The 20,217-nt window shown below is 41.0% G+C and overlaps 2 protein-coding genes across 2 annotated transcripts in view; both read right to left on the bottom strand.

The window, feature by feature from the left end:
• The window catches only part of LOC120980059 (chymotrypsinogen 2-like), a 10,908-nt gene extending 5,751 nt beyond the window's left edge, over positions 1-5,157 (bottom strand). The window contains exons 1-6 of the mRNA XM_040408926.1: positions 5,106-5,157; positions 4,919-5,022; positions 3,364-3,443; positions 3,098-3,176; positions 2,759-2,939; positions 6-65 (exon numbers count right to left, since the gene is read on the bottom strand). Of these exons, the coding sequence (XP_040264860.1) occupies positions 6-65; positions 2,759-2,939; positions 3,098-3,176; positions 3,364-3,443; positions 4,919-5,022; positions 5,106-5,157 (556 nt within the window). The remainder of the gene's footprint in view (positions 1-5; positions 66-2,758; positions 2,940-3,097; positions 3,177-3,363; positions 3,444-4,918; positions 5,023-5,105) is intronic.
• Positions 5,158-14,512: 9,355 nt separating this feature from the next.
• Positions 14,513-19,570, bottom strand: LOC120980404 (chymotrypsinogen A-like). The gene is made up of 7 exons (XM_040409498.1): positions 19,519-19,570; positions 19,332-19,435; positions 17,776-17,855; positions 17,510-17,588; positions 17,171-17,351; positions 15,088-15,221; positions 14,513-14,674 (listed from the first exon to the last, which is right to left on the bottom strand). Exons 1-7 carry the CDS (start codon positions 19,568-19,570, stop codon positions 14,513-14,515), a joined length of 792 nt encoding a protein of 263 aa, XP_040265432.1.
• Positions 19,571-20,217: the final 647 nt, after the last annotated feature.

Here is a 20,217-nt window from a genome sequence, read left to right as displayed (position 1 = left end):
CTGACAGTCAGTAGTGGTCAAAAGAGGCAGAGCGACCTGCTGCAGTTTGCTTGGAGTTACTTGTGCTAAGAAAAACAAAGGCATAATAAAGGAACTGATATTAAGCTTAACCCTAATAACTACTGTAGATCTGAGAAGTGTGGCAGTTAACCGGCCCTAAGGCCTCTTTCAGACGAGTGTTTCCTGTGTGGAAATCACACTCCATCTTATGGACACTGCTAGTTTTGCAGGAGCACACGGCATTATTCTGTACACAGAGCATGATTTCCGCAAAAGACATGCTCGTCTGAAAGACTTAACTTTTTTTTTGTTGGGCTACCTAAATTATTTATGCTTTGTAATCATCTCACATAGGGCTTTTTTTTTTTTTATTTGTAGAAAAAACTGGGCAAAACAAATTAAAAAAACAATATGAAGTAATTATTTAACCCCTTAAGGACCCTGCCATATTTCACCTTAATGACCAGGCCATCAGTGTTAACTTTGAAACGCTTTTACTTATCAAGGCCATTCTTAGATTGTTTTCTAATCACATATTGTACTTCATGACAGTGGTAAAACTTTGTAAAAAAAAAATCTTTTTTATTTATAAAGAATACCAGATTTACAAAAAAAATTGAAAAATGTGCAAATTTCCCAATTTCAATTTCTCTACTTTTAGAATAGATAGTAATACCTCCAAAAATAGTTACTTTGCATTCCCCATATATCTACAGTACTTCATGTTTGGATCATTTTGTGAATGCCATTTTATTTTTGGGGGACGTTAGAAGGCTTAGAAGTTTAGAAGCAAATCTTGAAATTTCTCAGAAAATTTCCAAAACCCACTTTTTAAGGACTAGTTCAGGTCTGAAGTCACTTTGTGAGGCTTACATAATAGAAACCACCCAAAAATGACCCCATTTTAGAAACTTCATCCCTCAAGGTATTCAAAACTGATTTTACAAACTCTGTTAACCCTTTAGGTGTTCCACAAGAATTAATGGAAAATGGAGATGAATATATAAAAACTAGGTTGTCATTATGAATTACATTATTTCTATTGTCTTGATTTTTCAAACCTGTCTACATAGGAGCAAAATACCATCTATTTTACATTTAGCTCATATTATGATCTCAGCTTTTTGCACAATTTGGCAGCTTTTGCTTAGTGAGAGTTCATAATCGGTTAACAAATTCCTCCTTACATTAAATATAGCTATTGATTAGTGAAGTAGTTTGTAGAAATAGTAATGACATTGTCAATAAATTGATGTAAGAATACTATAATTATTAGCAATTCTTCTGCGTCTCTCCATGTGCAGTATGTGACAGATTAATATGTTTTGCGTCTAAGGGCTCTTTCACACTTGCGTTGTCCGGATCCGGCGTGTACTCCATTTGCCGGAATTACACTCCGGATCCGGAAAAACGCAAGTGAACTGAAAGCATTTGAAGACGGATCCGTCTTCAAAATGCTTTCAGTGTTACTATGGCAGCCAGGACTTTAATAGCGTCCTGGGTGCCATAGTAGTAGTGGGGAGCGGGGGAGCAGTATACTTACAGTCCGTGCGGCTCCCGGGGCGCTCCAGAATGACGTCAGAGCGCCCCATGCGCATGGATGACGTGTCCATGCGATCACGTCATCCATGCGCATGGGGCGCCCTGAAGTCACTCTGGAGCGCCCGGGGAGCCACACGGACGGTAAGTATACTGCTCCCCCGCTCCCCACTACACTTTACCATGGCAACCAGGACCTGGCAGCCATGGTAACCATTCAGAAAAAGCAAAACGTCGGATCCGGCAATGCGCCGAAACAACGTTTAGCTTAAGGCCGGATCCGGATTAATGCCTTTCAAAGGGCATTAATTCCGGATCCGGCCTTGCAGCAAGTGTTCAGGATTTTGCATGCTGCAGTATTTTCTCCGGCCAAAAAACGTTCCGGTCCGGAACTGAAGACATCCTGATGCATCCTGAATGTATTTCTCTCCATTCAGAATGCATTAGGATAAAACTGATCAGGATTCTTCCGGCATAGAGCCCCGACGACGGAACTCTATGCCGGAAGAAAAGAACGCAAGTGTGAAAGAGCCCTAACACACCTTTGTTTATAAAATAATAATTGGCAAGCATTAGAGCTGAGTGTGAATCAAATGAACAAACCAAAAATTCTTAAGATTTCATTTCAGGTTAATCAGAGATAAGAAAGAGCTCTTTTTTTTATTATGGCTGAACAGAAAGAATTACCATAGCTTAGCTTCCTGAGAGGCCTTGATTGATATGGAGAGCACTTGAGTACTCATGTAGGCCAGACAATGCTCCTCTGGGTTTCTGGGGAAAATATATGCAATATATCACTTACATCTGATGGCATCAGAGAGGCTTAGCTTTCTTTTCATTTTTGGAAGGAAAGCTAATTCTAATATCTTTCCCAGAAACCCAAAGATATGCACACCTCTCTTTTCCAGAGGAGTGTTATACAGAGATGTTTAATACTCCTTCCTTTTGGAAGAAAGGCTGATTTGCATGTCTCCTTTCAAGGAGTCTTTCCTTCTTTCTGTCTTTCTTTCTTATTTGTGTAGAATCAATTTTTACTCGAAACAAAAATTGCTCATCTCTAGCAAGCATGTGCAACAGGGTTGGTTACAGGTTGATTTCAGCCTGAATGTCCTATTTTTTTGCTTATACACACACCAGAAAGCAGGTGTAAATGCTTTGATAAATCTGCCCTAATGTTTCCTATATACTTATAGTGCTGTCTGTAATTATGGAAACTTACATGCAGCATTTACATAGCCCCATCCAGTAGTAACACATCTCTCTCCTCCATTGAATACATCAACACCAGCAGCAACGCACACAGGGGAGACCCGGCTGTTGAATGTAGCAGCACTGGTGAGCTTCAGGAGAGTGATATCATTTGCAATGGTAAAGGAGTTGTAGCTGGGGTGTCTGAAGACCTGTTAAAAGACCACATCAGTTATATATGTAGTTAGCACTTTCAATTACATCTGATTTCCATTTACAAATGATGTGTCAAAACATTCATGGCATTTGTGATATATTTCCATATGTAAGTTTATGTTTGTGTTTCTTTAGCCATTTTAGTGTAGCTTACCCTGGAAATGGTCTTGGTTTGAATAGGCTCAGCAGAGGAGGAACGGTCAAATTCACCCAGAATTACACGGTGGGAGGTTCTGTGTACCAGAGAGTCACAGATATTCATGGTTTTACTCTGAGGTACCACGTCAATGACACAGAAAAATAATACAACATACTCTTTTCCACAAGTTTAATAAACTTTGATGGAATTCCAGAGTTGCTCTAAACTTGAAAATGCTGGCATATGAAATGCTATAAAGTCAACTAATATAAAATACTTACGTGACTCCACAGTGGGCAGCAGTGACAACCCAGAGACTGTTGATCAGAGAACCACCACAGAAGTGAAATCCAGTGTAGTCCTGTAGGGTACAGAAATATGAGTCAATGTATTGTTTTCTAATAACCCAGAAAGGGACATTTTACAGTTTTCACTCACATTAGAACTACTTGTGCTATGTTCAGACATGGTAGAATTGTGATAGATTTGTGGCCCAGTTTACAGTACAATTTATGTGGATGGAGTTTTCAATGCCACGGATAAAATCAGTATGGAAATACTGCATGATGATTTGCAGATTTAAAAATATGTAGCAAGCTCTTTCTTGATAATTTTCACCAAGAATCTCACCCTTCTCAATGCATAGTAGTGTACGGTAACATAAACTGCAAATCCATAGCTCAAAAAATCTTCTGATTTGGGACAATTTTTTTGTAGGGAAATTTGTGCTATATTTGGACTTTGCATTAGGTATTATTACGCATGACAGTGTCTTATTTTCAGTCTACAAACAATGGATCTGTGAAAGTTGATACCTTTCATGTGAAGTTCTTATCTTACTCTCATTAATAGAAAGGGCCATTGTTCATCCACAAACACAGAAAAGAATAGGAACTGCACTGAGATGCAGATTGGACATGCTGCACCATTAGAAAACAGATGTGTGTATCGCCCCATAGAAATGAATTGGTCAGTGTGCACTATCCTTGAAAAAAAGATACACTGAAGAAAATATGGCCATGCACTTAAGCTCTTAGACACACAAGTCCTTAGTCCACCTAGAAGCCAACTTAGTCTCTGCCTGAAATGTCTGTCAAATAAATTTAAAAATACACTTAAAGGGCTTGTGTCATGAAGCATATTCTACCAGCATCAAACCTGGATATGAATACTTTTGTAATTGTATGTAATAAAAATGTAGTATGGCCAGTGGGCTATTAAATATAATGTATCTGTATACCTGCCACATGCTGTTTGTTCTTTTCCTTATTTTTTTGGGGTCGAACGTGCTCAGTTTAAATCTTTAACTGCCACCAGCCATATGTTATGTTAGAAGCTGTGGCAGTTACAGAAAGGACAGGCCCCCTGAGCTGGCAGGCTGAAGATAATCTAGCAGAGCAATTGGGGCAGTGAATCTAGAGATCTCTGGATCCGTGTGAGGTACAGGGCTGGTTCTAGTTTCATTAGAAAGATATCGTCATGTACTATATGATGTCGGATTTTCATTTTTACATTAACCATGGCTTAACTCCTTTAACTGTTCACAGTCCCACTGGCTCCTTTCCTGATGGATTTCTGACAGGGTCAATGTGGCTTGGTCTCAGGACCACTGTGGTCAATCACTGGCCTCAGTGGTCACCTGTTCTCAAATGGCACATCACCGCTAATAGGACCATTATGAGTCAATGCAATCCATCAGGATTCATTAGTATTTTTTAAAGATGCCTTGCACTAAAACGATGATGTTAGTGTGAACAAGTAGTACGGGATTACAATTATTATTAGATATATCTTTGGAATCATTTAAACTAGGTATGTTAAATGTTTTCACAGTACCTGAAGAGACACTTGCCATGGCCAGGAACCAGAAACGGCATTCTCACCGTTCACAATTCTTGCATAGCCAGTAATAACAGGTTTGATACTTGGCACACCACAGCCTAAATATTAAGAAATTATTATTATTCAATCTAAGAAATTACTATAGAAAATAAAATGTTAACTTAGGCATTTTCTAACTTACCAAGTGTACCCCCAAGCAGGGCAAGGCATGACAAGAGCCAAAGGAATGCCATTGTAGTCACTGTGTAACAGTGGCACTGGAACAAATTTGTCACGTTTATATACTCTCAAGCAACCAACCAAATTAGAGCTCAAGTTATCAGAAGGTCAAGTTTATGTTTTTTTTTAAACTCTCTATCTGAGGCCTTGAGTTAATATAGAACACTCTACCAGCTGCGCAGAGGAGTATAGATAAGGGTAAAATATTTTCAGATTTAGTATTTGAATGGAAAATTATAGTTATATTGCATACATTTCCATTACTATACATCAAATTAATATTTCTGTAAATCAACATAATAGTCCAAAGATTACCATACAGACCAGCAAAAAATAATACTTGATCTGACCCCTTTTTTCAGGGCGTGGAATAGACATGAGCACAAATAAGATTTATTGCATATTCACAAAAATGTTTCTGCCAAATGAATCGAAGTTTTGGCGATCTGCTTTGGAGAAATTGTGCAAATTGGTACACAGCATTTTATATTTAACTCCTCCTACTCCAGGCCAGTTTTCAACTTCCTGCCCAAGCCTATTTTTGATAATCCGACATGTGTCAATTTATGTAGTAATAATTTTGTAAAGTTTACTTAGGCTACTTTCACACTAGCGTTTCTATTTTCCAGTATTCAGATCCGTCATAGGGGCTCAATACCAGAGAAAAACGCTTCAGTTTTGTCCCCATTCATTGTCAATGGGGACAAAACATAACTGAACAGAATGGAATGCTCCAAAATACATTCCATTTTGTTTGGTTGCGTTCCCATACCGGAGAGAAAACCGCACGCAGCAAGCTGCAGTTTTCTTTCTGTCATGGGATGCGGAGCAAGACAGATCTTTAATGACCCACAATGCAAGTCAATGGGGACGGATCAGTTTAACTCTGACACAATATGACACAATAGAAAACACATCTGTCCCCTATTGACTTTCAATGGAATTCATAATGGATCCGTCTTGGGTATGTTAAATATAATACAACTGGATCCGTTCGTAATGGATGTAGCTGGTTGTATTATCACTAACGGAAGCGTTTTTGATGAGCCCTGCCAGATCCAGCAAAAATTCTAGTGTGAAATGAGCCTTCCCTTACTTCCTACCAGCAGCACAGATGGGGTTAACTGCCCCCGTGGACTGGTAGGACCGGCGGAATTTATAATGAGCCCAAAGAAGAACCAATGAACAAACTCCAGCTCCCTAAAGGGAGGGGTTCGCCCCCAGCCCACCGTGTTTTTTTCTGTCCTTTGGACAGGTGACTGGCGAGTTTTCTCCCCTCTCTTGGGGGAATTGGAGGCTGTTTTATTTTATTGGGGTTTATTATAACCCCATTTTTTTGCCTCATTTTTTCTCCAAATAAGGCATTGCAGCAGCGCTTATGCTATGCGCTTTATTTCTTATTTTCTCCCCCCATTTGGAAGTGGTATACCTGGGGGTAGTGCTTTGCCTTACTGGTGCTGCCGGAATTCCCTCAGATGGTGGTTCCATCTACCAGCAGGGAAGTCCATGACCCAACCAGTTTGACTCATATTGACAACAGACGCGTCCCTTGTAGGCTGGGGCGCCCATTTAAACGGATCCCCAGTTCGGGGATCTTGGTCTTCTCAGGAGCGGCATCTTTCTTCGAATCCCCGCGCGATGCGTGCTATCCGGCTAGCCCTCCTCCACTTCGCCGCTCAGATCCGGGGCAAAGCAGTGAAAGTCCAGTCAGACAACATGACTGCAGTGCTTTACATAAACAAGCAGGGAGGCACAAGATCCTTACCCCTTCTTTCAGAGATTGGGGTAATTCTGCGGTGGGCAGAGCTGAACCTATCCCATCTATCTGCCACTCACATCCGAGACTCCCTCAACATCATTGCGGATTCCCTAAGTCGCGGTTTACCGACCTTGGAGTGGTCACTGCATCCGGAGATCTTCAGGCTGCTAGTCCTCAGATGGGGCATGCCAGAGGTGGATCTCATGGCAACCAGGTTCAACGCCAAGGTGCAGAGGTTCTGTTCCCTATACAGGGAAGACAACCCCCTGGCGATAGACGCTCTGACGATACCGTGGAGGTTCAGGCTGGCTTACATCTTCCCTCCTTTTTCCATGATACCGAGGGTATTAATGAAAATCCGTCAGGATCAGGCCTCGGTAATAGCCATCATACCATTTTGGCCCCGGAGATCCTGGTTTACCCAGCTCATTCAGATGAGTCGGGGACAATATTGGAGACTCCCCCCGGAGCAGACACTGGTGTCGTGGGACACTCATCTCTGCCCAGATCTGCACAGATTCAACCTGACAGCCTGGAGGTTGATCAGTCCCTTCCCAGAGTGGATGGGCTCTCTGAGTCGGTCCTGAGAACCCTGTTGCATTCCAGAGCAGAGTCTACCAAGAAGGCCTACTCCCGGATCATGAGGATCTTCACGTCATGGTGCAGCTCCAACCAGGTGGCGTCTGCAGATCCGCCCCTTCCTGCGATATTACAGTTACCTCAGGATGGGTTAGATAGATGTCTCTCCCCATCTACCCTGAAGGTTCAAGTCTTTGCCATCTCGGCCTGTCTCAACAGACCATATTCTCGGGACCCGCTCATCAAACGCTTCCTTAAGGGAGCAGAAAGATTGAAGCCTACAATACTGAAACCCGTTCCCAATGGACCTGTCAGTGGTTCTCAAGGGGTTAGCATCCCCCCCCCTTTGAACCCTTGGAGGAGGCAAGCTTTAAGTTTTTACTGTTCTTCTGGCTATAACCTCAACCAAGAGAATTTCTGAGCTGCAAGCTTTCTCTGCTTTACATCCATACATCCTTTTTTACAGGACAGAGTCCTTCTGAAATTTCTACCTTATTTCAGACCTAAGGATCCAACTTTTCAAATATTAACCAGGTAATTTCTCTGCCTGTATTATTCTCCGCCTCCTCCCCTGATATTCCAGTTAGACATCCACTGGACATCTCGAGATGCCTCCAGATCTATGTGGATAGATCCAGAGAGTTCAGGATAGATGAGAACCTCTTCATCCTGTTTGCCGGTAAGTCTAAAGGCCGTAAAGCGGTCTAAAACTACTATTAGTCGCTGGTTAAGGAGGCCATTAGGGAAGCTTTCACTTCCCAATCGTTAGATCCTCCGGAGTTTGTGAGGGCCCATTCTATTAGGCCGTAGTTACCTGCTGTGGAGAGAAGCCTTCTCCCATTTGAGTTGATCTGTAAAGCGGCTTCCTGGAGCTCTGAATCTACCTTCATCTCTCATTATAGAATAGATGCTAAGGTAGCAGAGTTTTCGGCCTTTGGGCAGACAGTTCTTACTTCTGCAGGCATGAGGACCCTCCTAGGGGATTCTTCTTGCTATCTCCCCATCTGTGCTGCTGGTAGGACGTAAGGGAATCGTTAATTTCTAACGATAATTTGTTTTCCCTTAGTCTAACAGCAGCACACAAATTTTCCCGCCCTAAGTACTTTCTTGTTATAGACACGGTGGGCTGGGGGGCGAATCCCTCCCTTTAGGGGAGCTGGAGTTTGTTCATGGTTCTTCTTTGGGCTCATTAAAAATTTCGCTCTCCTACCAGTCCACCGGGGGGCAGTTAACCCCATCTGTGCTGCTTTTAGGACTAAGGGAAAACAAATTATCGTTAGAAATTAACGATTATCCAAGTGATTGTGAGACTGTTTTCCCATGACACATTTCCTTGACAGTGGTAAATTTAAGCAGCTATGTTTCACTTTTATTTCTAAAAAAAATGTCTAAAATGTATTTCTCTCCAATAAAACAGATAATGATACCACATAGTATAGTCATTACTTTACATTCCCCATATGTCTACTTTTTGTTGGCATCATTTTGTAAATGTTATTTTATTTTCAAGGATGTTAGACGAATTAGAATTTTTAGATTCAATATTTTGGTATTTTCCCAAAGTTTTCCAAAACCTGCTGTTTAAGGGACTAATCCACTTAAGAAGTAACTTTTTGGGGTTTACATAATAGAAAGTGTTAATAAATTGGGATGAGCAGACCCGTGGATGTTCGGTTTGATCGGTTTGGCCGAACTTAGTTCAAAGTTTGGCTCGGGAACCCGAATTCAACCCGAACTTGACCCCAAACCTGAACCCCATAGAAGTCAATGGGTGCTGTAAAATAGCTGTAAAATAGTCGTAGTAAGGGCTGGAGGGCTGCAAAAGCAAGCAAAATGGGGGTAAGAGCAGGACAATTTCTCTAAAAAATGTGGATAGTGAAATGACTTGAAATCACATAGTAACATAGTTTATAAGGTTGAAAAAAGGCAACTGTCCATCTAGTTCAGCCTGTTATCCCGAAAGTTGAACCAGGGGAAGGCAAAAAAAAAAGACCCTGTGAGGTAGAAGACAATTTTCCTCATTTTAGGAGAAAAAAATTCCTTCCTCACTCCAATCAGGCAATCAGAATAACTCCCTGGATCAACGACCTTTCTTTAGTAACTATAACCTATAATATTATTACACTCCAGAAATACATCCAGGCCCCTCTTGAACTCTTTTAGTGAACTCACCATCACCACTGCAGGAGCTGGTCACAGCAAATACAGTAGATGGCTTCAAAAAAGTTTTAGATTACTTTTTAATTCAAAATAACATTGAGGCTTATGGCAATATATAGAAATCTTGTTGTACACACCCTTTTCCTTTGGCCCAACCCCTTTTTAAACAGAAGATGGATATTGTTCCAGGGATTTGTTCTGTGGATCGATATACCACGACTGCAGGTTGGACTTGATGGACTTTTGTCTTTTTACAACCTTAACAACTATGTAACTATGTAACCACCTCTTCCGGCAGAGAGTTCCATATTCTCACTGCTCTTACCGTAAAGAATCCTCTTCTATGTTTGTGTACAAACCTTCTTTCCTCCAGACGCAGTGGATGCCCCCTCATCACAGTCACAGTCCTGGGGATAAATAGATGATGGGAGAGATCTCTGTACTGACCTCTGATATATTTATACATAGTCATTAGATTTCCCCTTAGTCATCTTTTTTCTAAAGTGAATAACCCTAATGTTGATATTCTTTCAGGGTACTGTAGTTGCCCCATTCCAGTTATTACTTTAGTTGCCCTCCTCTGAACCTTCTCCAGCTCTGCTATGTCTGCCTTGTTTACAGGAGCCCAGAACTGTACACAGTACTCCATGTGTGGTCTGACTAGTGATTTGTAAAGTGGTAGGACTATGTTCTTATCACGGGCATCTATGCCCATTTTGATGCAACCCATTATCTTAGTGGCCTTGGCAGCAGCTGCCTGACACTGGTTTCCACAGCTTAGTTTGCTGTTCACTAAAATTCCTAAGTCCTTTTCCATGTCAGTGTTTTACCATTTAGTATGTACGGGTGACTTGTATTAATCCTATATGCATAACCTTACATTTGTCAGTGTTAAACCTCATCTACCACCTCTCTGCCCAAGACTCCAATCTATCCAGATCCATCTGTAGCAGTATACTGTCCTCTTCCGTGTCAATTACTTTACACAGTTTAGGCTACTTTCACACCTGCGTTAGGTGCGGATCTGTCTGGTATCTGCACAGACAGATCCGCACCTATAATGCAAACGATTGTATCCGTTCATAACGGATCTGTTTGCATTATGAAGAACAAAGTCAAAACAGATCCGTCCTGACTTACATTGAAAATCAATGGGGGACGGATCCATTTTCAATTGCACCATATTGTGTCAGTGAAAACGGATCCGCTACCATTGACTTACATTGTAAGTCAGGACGGATCCGTTTGGTGTCCGCATCCAGAGCGGAATGGAGGCAGAACGGAGCCAAACTGATGCATTCTGAACGGATCCTTATCCATTCAGAATGCATTGGGGCTGAACTGATCCGTTTTGAACCGTTTGTGAGATCCCTGACACGGATCTCACAAACGGAATTCAAAACGCCAGTGTGAAAGTAGCCTTAGTGTCATCTGCAAAAATTAATAAATATATTGAAGAGAATAGAACGCAATACTGACCCCTCAGGTACTCCGCTAGTGACTCAATCTGAGTGTGTACCATTAATAACCACCCTCTGTTTTCTATCACTCAGCCAGTTACTTACCCACTTACAGACGTTTTCTCCCAGTCCGAGCATTCTCATTTTATATACTAACCTTTTATGTGGTACAGTGTCAAATGCTTTGGAGAAGTCCAGATATACGACATCCATTGATTTGCCGCAGTCAAGTTTAGAACTCACCTCCTCATAGAAACTGAGTAAATTAGTTGGACAACATAGAATAGAAAAAAATGTAAAATAATAATCTTAAACCAGGAGGTGGAGGTCCAAGTGGAGTAGGAGGTTGCGGAGGCTGTGGATGTGGTAGTGTAGGTGAAAGAGGCGGAGGAGGAGGTAGCCAACACTGTTTTTGTGGGGGTTTTATTTTATTATTGATTAATTTTTTCTTTAATTTTTTTATTTTATTTGGGGAGGCCCCAAAACATTTGAAAATGGCAAACAGAATGAACAAAGTGCACTGAATTATAACTATGGCTGGGCGCGGCTGATATACTTCTCTACTCTGACAATATAATAAATAACAATCTTGAACCAGGAAGTGGAGGTCCTTGTAGCGGGGATCCAGCAGGGTGGTCACCCAGTGATCAGCACTGGTAAGAATGAGGGCAACTCAGTGGTCATTGCGGAAGCTCTGCAGAATGTATTCGCTCATGTGTGCTAGGCTGCCCAGAGGCAATGACAAGCTCAGTATGGCATAGTCGGGCAGAAGGGGTGCTCTTTGACTGCTGGGTCCTGCCGCCTGCCAGATTGGCGCCACAGCGTCGGTGGTTCCGTACAGCGCCGAGCCAATTTTAGAGTAGGGCCCACTCATAGAGGCAACCTTGGCGTGGTGGGTGGGCTTATGCCTTTTGATCAAAATGTACACTAATGCCTCATTTAGCATGTAGCATAGGAGGCGGTACACATGCACTATTTAGTGCTGTTTTCTGCTAAAGTAGCAGGGATGAGATCAAAGCATAGCAGCTGGATGTGCGATTCATTTCTTTTCTTCTTTTTTGTATATGTATAGAGAATCTGTCCCTGGATCAGCACTCCTTCTATTCGGCCAGGTGATTTTAATTAGCAAGGTAATTTGCATGAGGGTTCAAATCAGGGATCTCAAACTGCGGCCCTCCAGCTGTTGCAAAACTACAACTCCCACAATGCCCGGACAGCCTACAGGTATCAGCCTACAGCAGGGCATTGTGGGAGTTGTAGTTTTGCAACAGCTGGAGGGCCGGAGTTTGAGATGCCTGGTTTAAATGAACCTTCCCATGCTGTCAGTTGAAGTTCCTGAGGGCTTCAGGTAAGGTGAGCTTTGACGACTGTTCACATGGTGCGGTGCTGCACGGTGGCCATTGTGCTGTTTTTCTGGTGGGTTGGGGGGGGGGCCAGTGCTAGGTATGGCATAGTCGAGCAGCAGGGGTGCTGTTTGACTGCTGGGTCCCGCTGCCTGCCAGATTGGCGCCACAGCGTCGGTGATCACCATGCAGTGGCGCGCCAATTTTAGAGTAGGACCCACTCATAGATGCAACCTTGGCGTGGTGAGTGGGCTTATGACTTTTGATCAAAATGTGCACTTATGCCTCATTTAGCATGTATGCCCACATTTAGCATGTAGGAGGTGGTACACATGCGCTATTTAGTGCTGCTTTCTGCAAAAGTAGCAGGGATGAGATCAAAGCATAGCAGCTGGATGTGTAATTCATTTCTTTTTTTTTTCTTCTTTTTTGTATATGACAAGCCTTTGCTGTCTGTGTCCTCTGTATCTCCCCAGCCATGCTCCAGAGATGCCCATGAGCTGGTTTGCGTGCCACCCTGCTGTGAACACGGTTCCTCCTCATCATCATCATCATCCTCCTCTTGCGCCAAAACTGTGCCCTAGCTGGACAGTTGAGTACATGGCCACTGTTTGTGCCAGAACCAACCCTCCGAGCCACGTGCGGATGACTGGCCTGATAACCGCGTGAATGATTCCTGTTCCTCCTCCTCTTCCTTCTGTGCCACCACCTCATTCATCATCTCCTAAAAGCATTTTTTCAAGGAGGCATAGAAATGGGATAGTAACACTGATGACGGTGTAATCAGCGATGGTCATGTTGGTGGAGTACTCGAAATGGTGCAACACAGCACACACGTCCTGCATGGAGGTCCAGTCGTTGGTGGTGAAGTGGTGCTGTGCCGCAGAGTGAATCACCCATGCGTGCTGCTGCTGAAACTCCACTATCACCTGCTGCTGCCCATACAGTCTCTCCAGCATGTGCAAGGTGGGTATGTCACATATAAAGTGGTGAGCGGGAAGGCATAAGTTGCTCTGCAGTGCAGACAGGCGAGCAGCAGCAGGGTGAGAATGCCAAAAGTGCATACAGATGGCCCTCTCTTTCTGCCGCAGCACCAACATCTCGGGGTAATTTGTCAGGAACCTCTGCACCACCAAATTCAGCACAAGCGCCAGGCAAGGGCTGTGCTTTAAGCTAGATAGCCCCAGTGCTGCTACGAGACTTCACCCATTATTGCACACCACCAGGCCGGGCTTGAGGCTCAGCGGCACCAATAACTCATCGGTTTGTTCTTCGATGCCCGACCACAACTCCTGCGTGGTGTGGGTTTTTTCCTCCAAACAGATGAGTTTAAGAACAGCCTGCTGTCGTTTCCCCCTGGCTATGCTGAAGTTGGTGGTGCAGGTGTTATGCTAAGGAAGTGCAGAGGAGGAAGTGGGGTAGGAGGCAACAGAAGGCTACAAGGAACGTCCAGCAATCCTCAGTGGCAGTAGGACATGTAACAAAATCTTGTTGTTTCAGTATTAAAACACAAGAAAAAACTATATAAATAAGATTTTGTTGTAATCGTAGTGACCCAGAGAATGAAGGGCACAGGACAGTTTTACCACATAGGGAACCCGGAAAACAGTGGTGGAATTCTGTATTCTTTTTTTGTTTTTCCTTTAGTATTCCATATTAAATGGAGGCAATATAAAGTACAAATTGTCCTGTAAAGAAACAGGCACTTATTCAGCTATATGAATGGAAAAATAGAAAAGTTATGGCTCCGGGAAGACAGGGAAGAAAAATGAAAACACGAAGACAAAAAAAACTCCGGTATTCAAGGGGTTAAGGTACAAGAGGAGAAGGATGGCTACCCTCACTTACCACCAAGTTAGACAGAGTAAGGGTTGCATGGGAGGAGGTTGCGGGGAATTGCTGGTAGGGCAGGGCCCCATTCAAACATTTGCTGTGAGGCCCACTCAGTTGTAGTTACACCCCAGTACATGTTTTGCCACAATATGTGATTTTACATAAACACTTAGATGTTACAAAATATTATTTTTTATAGTAACTTTATTAATGACTAATATTCATAGAGATACATTTAGTTAGCAGCAACTGTCTGGTCCAACCAGGCTCTAAGAGCTGTCACACGAGCGTATACAGCAGGAGTAGATGTAGAGCAGGTAGAGCTTCCCCAGGACACAATGCCAGCCAAGGTCCAAGCTCCATTTCTCTGGCATACAAGAGGTCCACCAGAGTCACCCTATAGAAGAATTCAAAGAAAATGTGAGCATCCTACATATTTATTCATGTCCCGGTGTCTCTTGGGAATTCATTTAGCAAAATATCATGTACATTGCCACATTATGGCTCAATGCAGGTGTTGTATATATAGTGCCCATGGTGGGATCAGATTCCTATCTGGGAGATCAACAAGCTTTGGAAAAGGCCTCATGTACTGTACACAGGCATATTACTCCAGGTTGTACAGAGTTGTAATATAATTATAACACCCATACTACTCTGTAGGGCCTATTATTCCCTAGCATACTATCATTGATTGACTAGTTTTATAGGGTGAGAAATAGAAATTACACATGTAAAAGGCCTAATTCTGTTAATTCACAATGACAATGTCTTAGGTAGGAGTACCAAAAGCTTCTTATGATATCTTACCATGCATGAGGAGACCCCAGATGCTCCAGCACAGATCATGGTGCTCAGGATATTGCTTCCCCAATATCTCTGACAGTCAGTAGTGGTCAAAAGAGGCAGAGCGACCTGCTGCAGTTTGCTTGGAGTTACTTGTGCTAAGAAAAACAAAGGCATAATAAAGGAACTGATATTAAGCTTAACCCTAATAACTACTGTAGATCTGAGAAGTGTGGCAGTTAACCGGCCCTAAGGCCTCTTTCAGACGAGTGTTTCCTGTGTGGAAATCACACTCCATCTTATGGACACTGCTAGTTTTGCAGGAGCACACGGCATTATTCTGTACACAGAGCATGATTTCCGCAAAAGACATGCTCGTCTGAAAGACTTAACTTTTTTATTTGTTGGGCTACCTAAATTATTTATGCTTTGTAATCATCTCACATAGGGCTTTTTTTTTTATTTATTTGTAGAAAAAACTGGGCAAAACAAATTAAAAAAAATTATGAAGTAATTATTTAACCCCTTAAGGACCCTGCCATATTTCACCTTAAGGACCAGGCCATCATTGTTAACTTTGAAACGCTTTTACTTATCAAGGGCATTCTTAGATTGTTTTCTCATCACATATTGTACTTCATGACAGTGGTAAAATTTAGTAAAAAAAAAAAATCATTTTTATTTATAAAGAATACCAGATTTACCAAAAATTTTGAAAAATTTCCCAATTTCAATTTCTCTACTTTTATAATACATAGTAATACCTCCAAAAATCGTTACTTTACATTCCCCATATATCTACAGTACTTCATGTTTGGATCATTTTGTGAATGCCATTTTATTTTTGGGGGACGTTAGAAGGCTTAGAAGTTTAGAAGCAAATCTTGAAATTTCTCAGAAAATTTCCAAAACCCACTTTTTAAGGACCAGTTCAGGTCTGAAGTCACTTTGTGAGGCTTACATAATAGAAACCACCCAAAAATGACCCCATTTTAGAAACTACATCCCTGAAGGTATTCAAAACTGATTTTACAAACTCTGTTAACCCTTTAGGTGTTCCACAAGAATTAATGGAAAATGGAGATGAATATATATATAATAACTAGCTTGTCATTATGAATTACATTATTTCTATTGTCTTGATTTTTCAAACCTGTCTACATAGGAGCAAAATACCATCTATTTTACATTTAGCTCATGTTATGATCTCAGCTTTTTGCACAATTTGGCACCTTTTGCTTAGTGAGAGTCCATAACCGGTTAACAAATTCTTCCTTACATTAAATATAGCTATTGATTAGTGAAGTAGTTTGTAGAAATAGTAATGACATTGTCAATAAATTGATGTAAGAATACTATAATTATTAGCAATTCTTCTGTGTCTCTCCATGTGCAGTATGTGACAGATTAATATGTTTTGCGTCTAACACACCTTTGTTTATAAAATAATAATTGGCAAGCATTAGAGCTGAGTGTGAATCAAATGAACAAACCAAAAATTCTTAAGATTTCATTTCAGGTTAATCAGAGATAAGAAAGAGCTCTTTTTTTTATTATGGCTGAACAGAAAGAATTACCATAGCTTAGCTGCCTGAGAGGCCTTGATTGATATGGAGAGCACTTGAGTACTCATGTAGGCCAGACAATGCTCCTCTGGGTTTCTGGGGAAAATATATGCAATATATCACTTACATCTGATGGCATCAGAGAGGCTTAGCTTTCTTTTCATTTTTGGAAGGAAAGCTAATTCTAATATCTTTCCCAGAAACCCAAAGATATGCACACCTCTCTTTTCCAGAGGAGTGTTATACAGAGATGTTTAATACTCCTTCCTTTTGGAAGAAAGGCTGATTTGCATGTCTCCTTTCAAGGAGTCTTTCCTTCTTTCTGTCTTTCTTTCTTATTTGTGTAGAATCAATTTTTACTCGAAACAAAAATTGCTCCTCTCTAGCAAGGATGTGCAACAGGGTTGGTTACAGGTTGATTTCAGCCTGAATGTCATATTTTTCTGCTTATACACACCAGAAAGCAGGTGTAAATGCTTTGATAAATCTGCCCCAATGTTTCCTATATACTTATAGTGCTGTCTGTAATTATGGAAACTTACATGCAGCATTTACATAGCCCCATCCAGTAGTAACACATCTCTCTCCTCCATTGAATACATCAACACCAGCAGCAACGCACACAGGGGAGACCCGGCTGTTGAATGTAGCAGCACTGGTGAGCTTCAGGAGAGTGATATCATTTGCAATGGTAAAGGAGTTGTAGCTGGGGTGTCTGAAGACCTGTTAAAAGACCACATCAGTTATATATGTAGTTAGCACTTTCAATTACATCTGATTTCCATTTACAAATGATGTGTCAAAACATTCATGGCATTTGTGATATATTTCCATATGTAAGTTTATGTTTGTGTTTCTTTAGCCATTTTAGTGTAGCTTACCCTGGAAATGGTCTTGGTTTGAATAGGCTCAGCAGAGGAGGAACGGTCAAATTCACCCAGAATTACACGGTGGGAGGTTCTGTGTACCAGAGAGTCACAGATATTCATGGTTTTACTCTGAGGTACCACGTCAATGACACAGAAAAATAATACAACATACTCTTTTCCACAAGTTTAATAAACTTTGATGGAATTCCAGAGTTGCTCTAAACTTGAAAATGCTGGCATATGAAATGCTATAAAGTCAACTAATATAAAATACTTACGTGACTCCACAGTGGGCAGCAGTGACAACCCAGAGACTGTTGATCAGAGAACCACCACAGAAGTGAAATCCAGTGTAGTCCTGTAGGGTACAAAAATATGAGTCAATGTATTGTTTTCTAATAACCCAGAAAGGGACATTTTACAGTTTTCACTCACATTAGAACTACTTGTGCTATGTTCAGACATGGTAGAATTGTGATAGATTTGTGGCCCAGTTTACAGTACAATTTATGTGGATGGAGTTTTCAATGCCACGGATAAAATCAGTATGGAAATACTGCATGATGATTTGCAGATTTAAAAATATGTAGTAAGCTCTTTCTTCTTAATTTTCACCAAGGATCTCACCCTTCTCAATGCATAGTAGTGTACGGTAACATAAACTGCAAATCCATAGCTCAAAAAATCTTCTGATTTGGGACAATTTTTTTGTAGGGAAATTTGTGCTATATTTGGACTTTGCATTAGGTATTATTACGCATGACAGTGTCTTATTTTCAGTCTACAAACAATGGATCTGTGAAAGTTGATACCTTTCATGTGAAGTTCTTATCTTACTCTCATCAATAGAAAGGGCCATTGTTCATCCACAAACACAGAAAAGAATAGGAACTGCACTGAGATGCAGATTGGACATGCTGCACCATTAGAAAACAGATGTGTGTATCGCCCCATAGAAATGAATTGGTCAGTGTGCACTATCCTTGAAAAAAAGATACACTGAAGAAAATATGGCCATCCACTTAAGCTCTTAGACACACAAGTCCTTAGTCCACCTAGAAGCCAACTTAGTCTCTGCCTGTAATGTCTTTTAAATAAATTTAAAAATACACTTAAAGGGCTTGTGTCATGAAGCATATTCTACCAGCATCAAACCTGGATATGAATACTTTTGTAATTGTATGTAATAAAAAATGTATTATGGCCAGTGGGCTATTAAATATAATGTATCTGTATACCTGCCACATGCTGTTTGTTCTTTTCCTTATTTTTTTGGGGTCGAACGTGCTCAGTTTAAATCTTCAACTGCCACCAGCCATATGTTATGTTAGAAGCTGTGGCAGTTACAGAAAGGACAGGCCCCCTGAGCTGGCAGGCTGAAGATAATCTAGCAGAGCAATTGGGGCAGTGAATCTAGAGATCTCTGGATCCGTGTGAGGTACAGGGCTGGTTCTAGTTTCATTAGAAAGATATCGTCATGTACTATATGATGTCGGATTTTCATTTTTACATTAACCATGGCTTAACTCCTTTAACTGTTCACAGTCCCACTGGCTCCTTTCCTGATGGATTTCTGACAGGGTCAATGTGGCTTGGTCTCAGGACCACTGTGGTCAATCACTGGCCTCAGTGGTCACCTGTTCTCAAATGGCACATCACCGCTAATGGGACCATTATGAGTCAATGCAATCCATCAGGATTCATTTGTATCTTTTAAAGATGCCTTGAACTAAAACGATGATGTTAGTGTGAACAAGTAGTATGGGATTACAATTATTATTAGATATATCTTTGGAATAATTTCAACTAGGTATGTTAAATGTTTTCACAGTACCTGAAGAGACACTTGCCATGGCCAGGAACCAGAAACGGCATTCTCACCGTTCACAATTCTTGCATAGCCAGTAATAACAGGCTTGATACTTGGCACACCACAGCCTAAATATTAAGAAATTATTATTATTCAATCTAAAAAATTACTATAAAAAATAAAATGTTAACTTAGGCATTTTCTAACTTACCAAGTGTACCCCCAAGCAGGGCAAGGCATGACAAGAACCAAAGGAATGCCATTGTAGTCACTGTGTAACAGTGGCACTGGAACAAATTTGTCACGTTTTTATACTCTCAAGCAAAAAAACAAAATTAGAGCTCAAGTTATCAGAAGGTCAAGTTTATGATTTTTTTTTTAAACTCTCTATCTGAGGCCTTGAGTTAATATAGAACACTCTACCAGCTGCGCAGAGGAGTATAGATAAGGGTAAAATATTTTCAGATTTAGTATTTGAATGGAAAATTATAGTTATATTGCATACATCTTCCATTACTATACATCAAATTAATATTTTCTGTAAATCAACAGTTTCAAAAATAATGATATTAAGTTTTTAATAGTCCAAAGATTACCATACAGACCAGCAAAAAATAATACTTGATCTGACACCTTTTTCAGGGCGTGGAATAGACATGAGCACAAATAAGATTTATTGCATATTTCACAAAAATGTTTCTGCCAAATTAATCCGAAGTTTTGGCGATCTGCTTTGGAGAAATTGTGCAAATTGGTACACAGCATTTTATATTTAACTCCTCCTACTCCAGGCCAGTTTTCACCTTCCTGCCCAAGCCTATTTTTGCTAATCCGACATGTGTCACTTTATGTAGTAATAATTTTGTAAAGTTTACTTAGGCTACTTTCACACTAGCGTTTCTATTTTCCA

This window comes from Bufo bufo, chromosome 10 (genome assembly GCF_905171765.1).
Source record: "Bufo bufo chromosome 10, aBufBuf1.1, whole genome shotgun sequence".
Taxonomy (NCBI): Eukaryota; Metazoa; Chordata; class Amphibia; order Anura; family Bufonidae; genus Bufo; species Bufo bufo.
The sequence above is the reverse complement of the archived record's forward strand: the minus strand, read 5'-3'. Positions and strand labels throughout refer to the sequence as shown.

Excerpts from the sequence above, each read along its gene's own strand:
- LOC120980404 (XM_040409498.1), bottom strand. The coding sequence starts at position 19,570 with ATGGCATTCCTTTGGTTCTTGTCATGCCTTGCCCTGCTTGGGGGTACA. Across the intron at positions 17,856-19,331 it reads CATGGCAAGTGTCTCTTCAG|GACTACACTGGATTTCACTT; the intron begins GTACTGTGAAAA and ends TGTACCCTACAG. Across the intron at positions 17,352-17,509 it reads AAACCAAGACCATTTCCAGG|GTCTTCAGACACCCCAGCTA; the intron begins GTAAGCTACACT and ends GTCTTTTAACAG.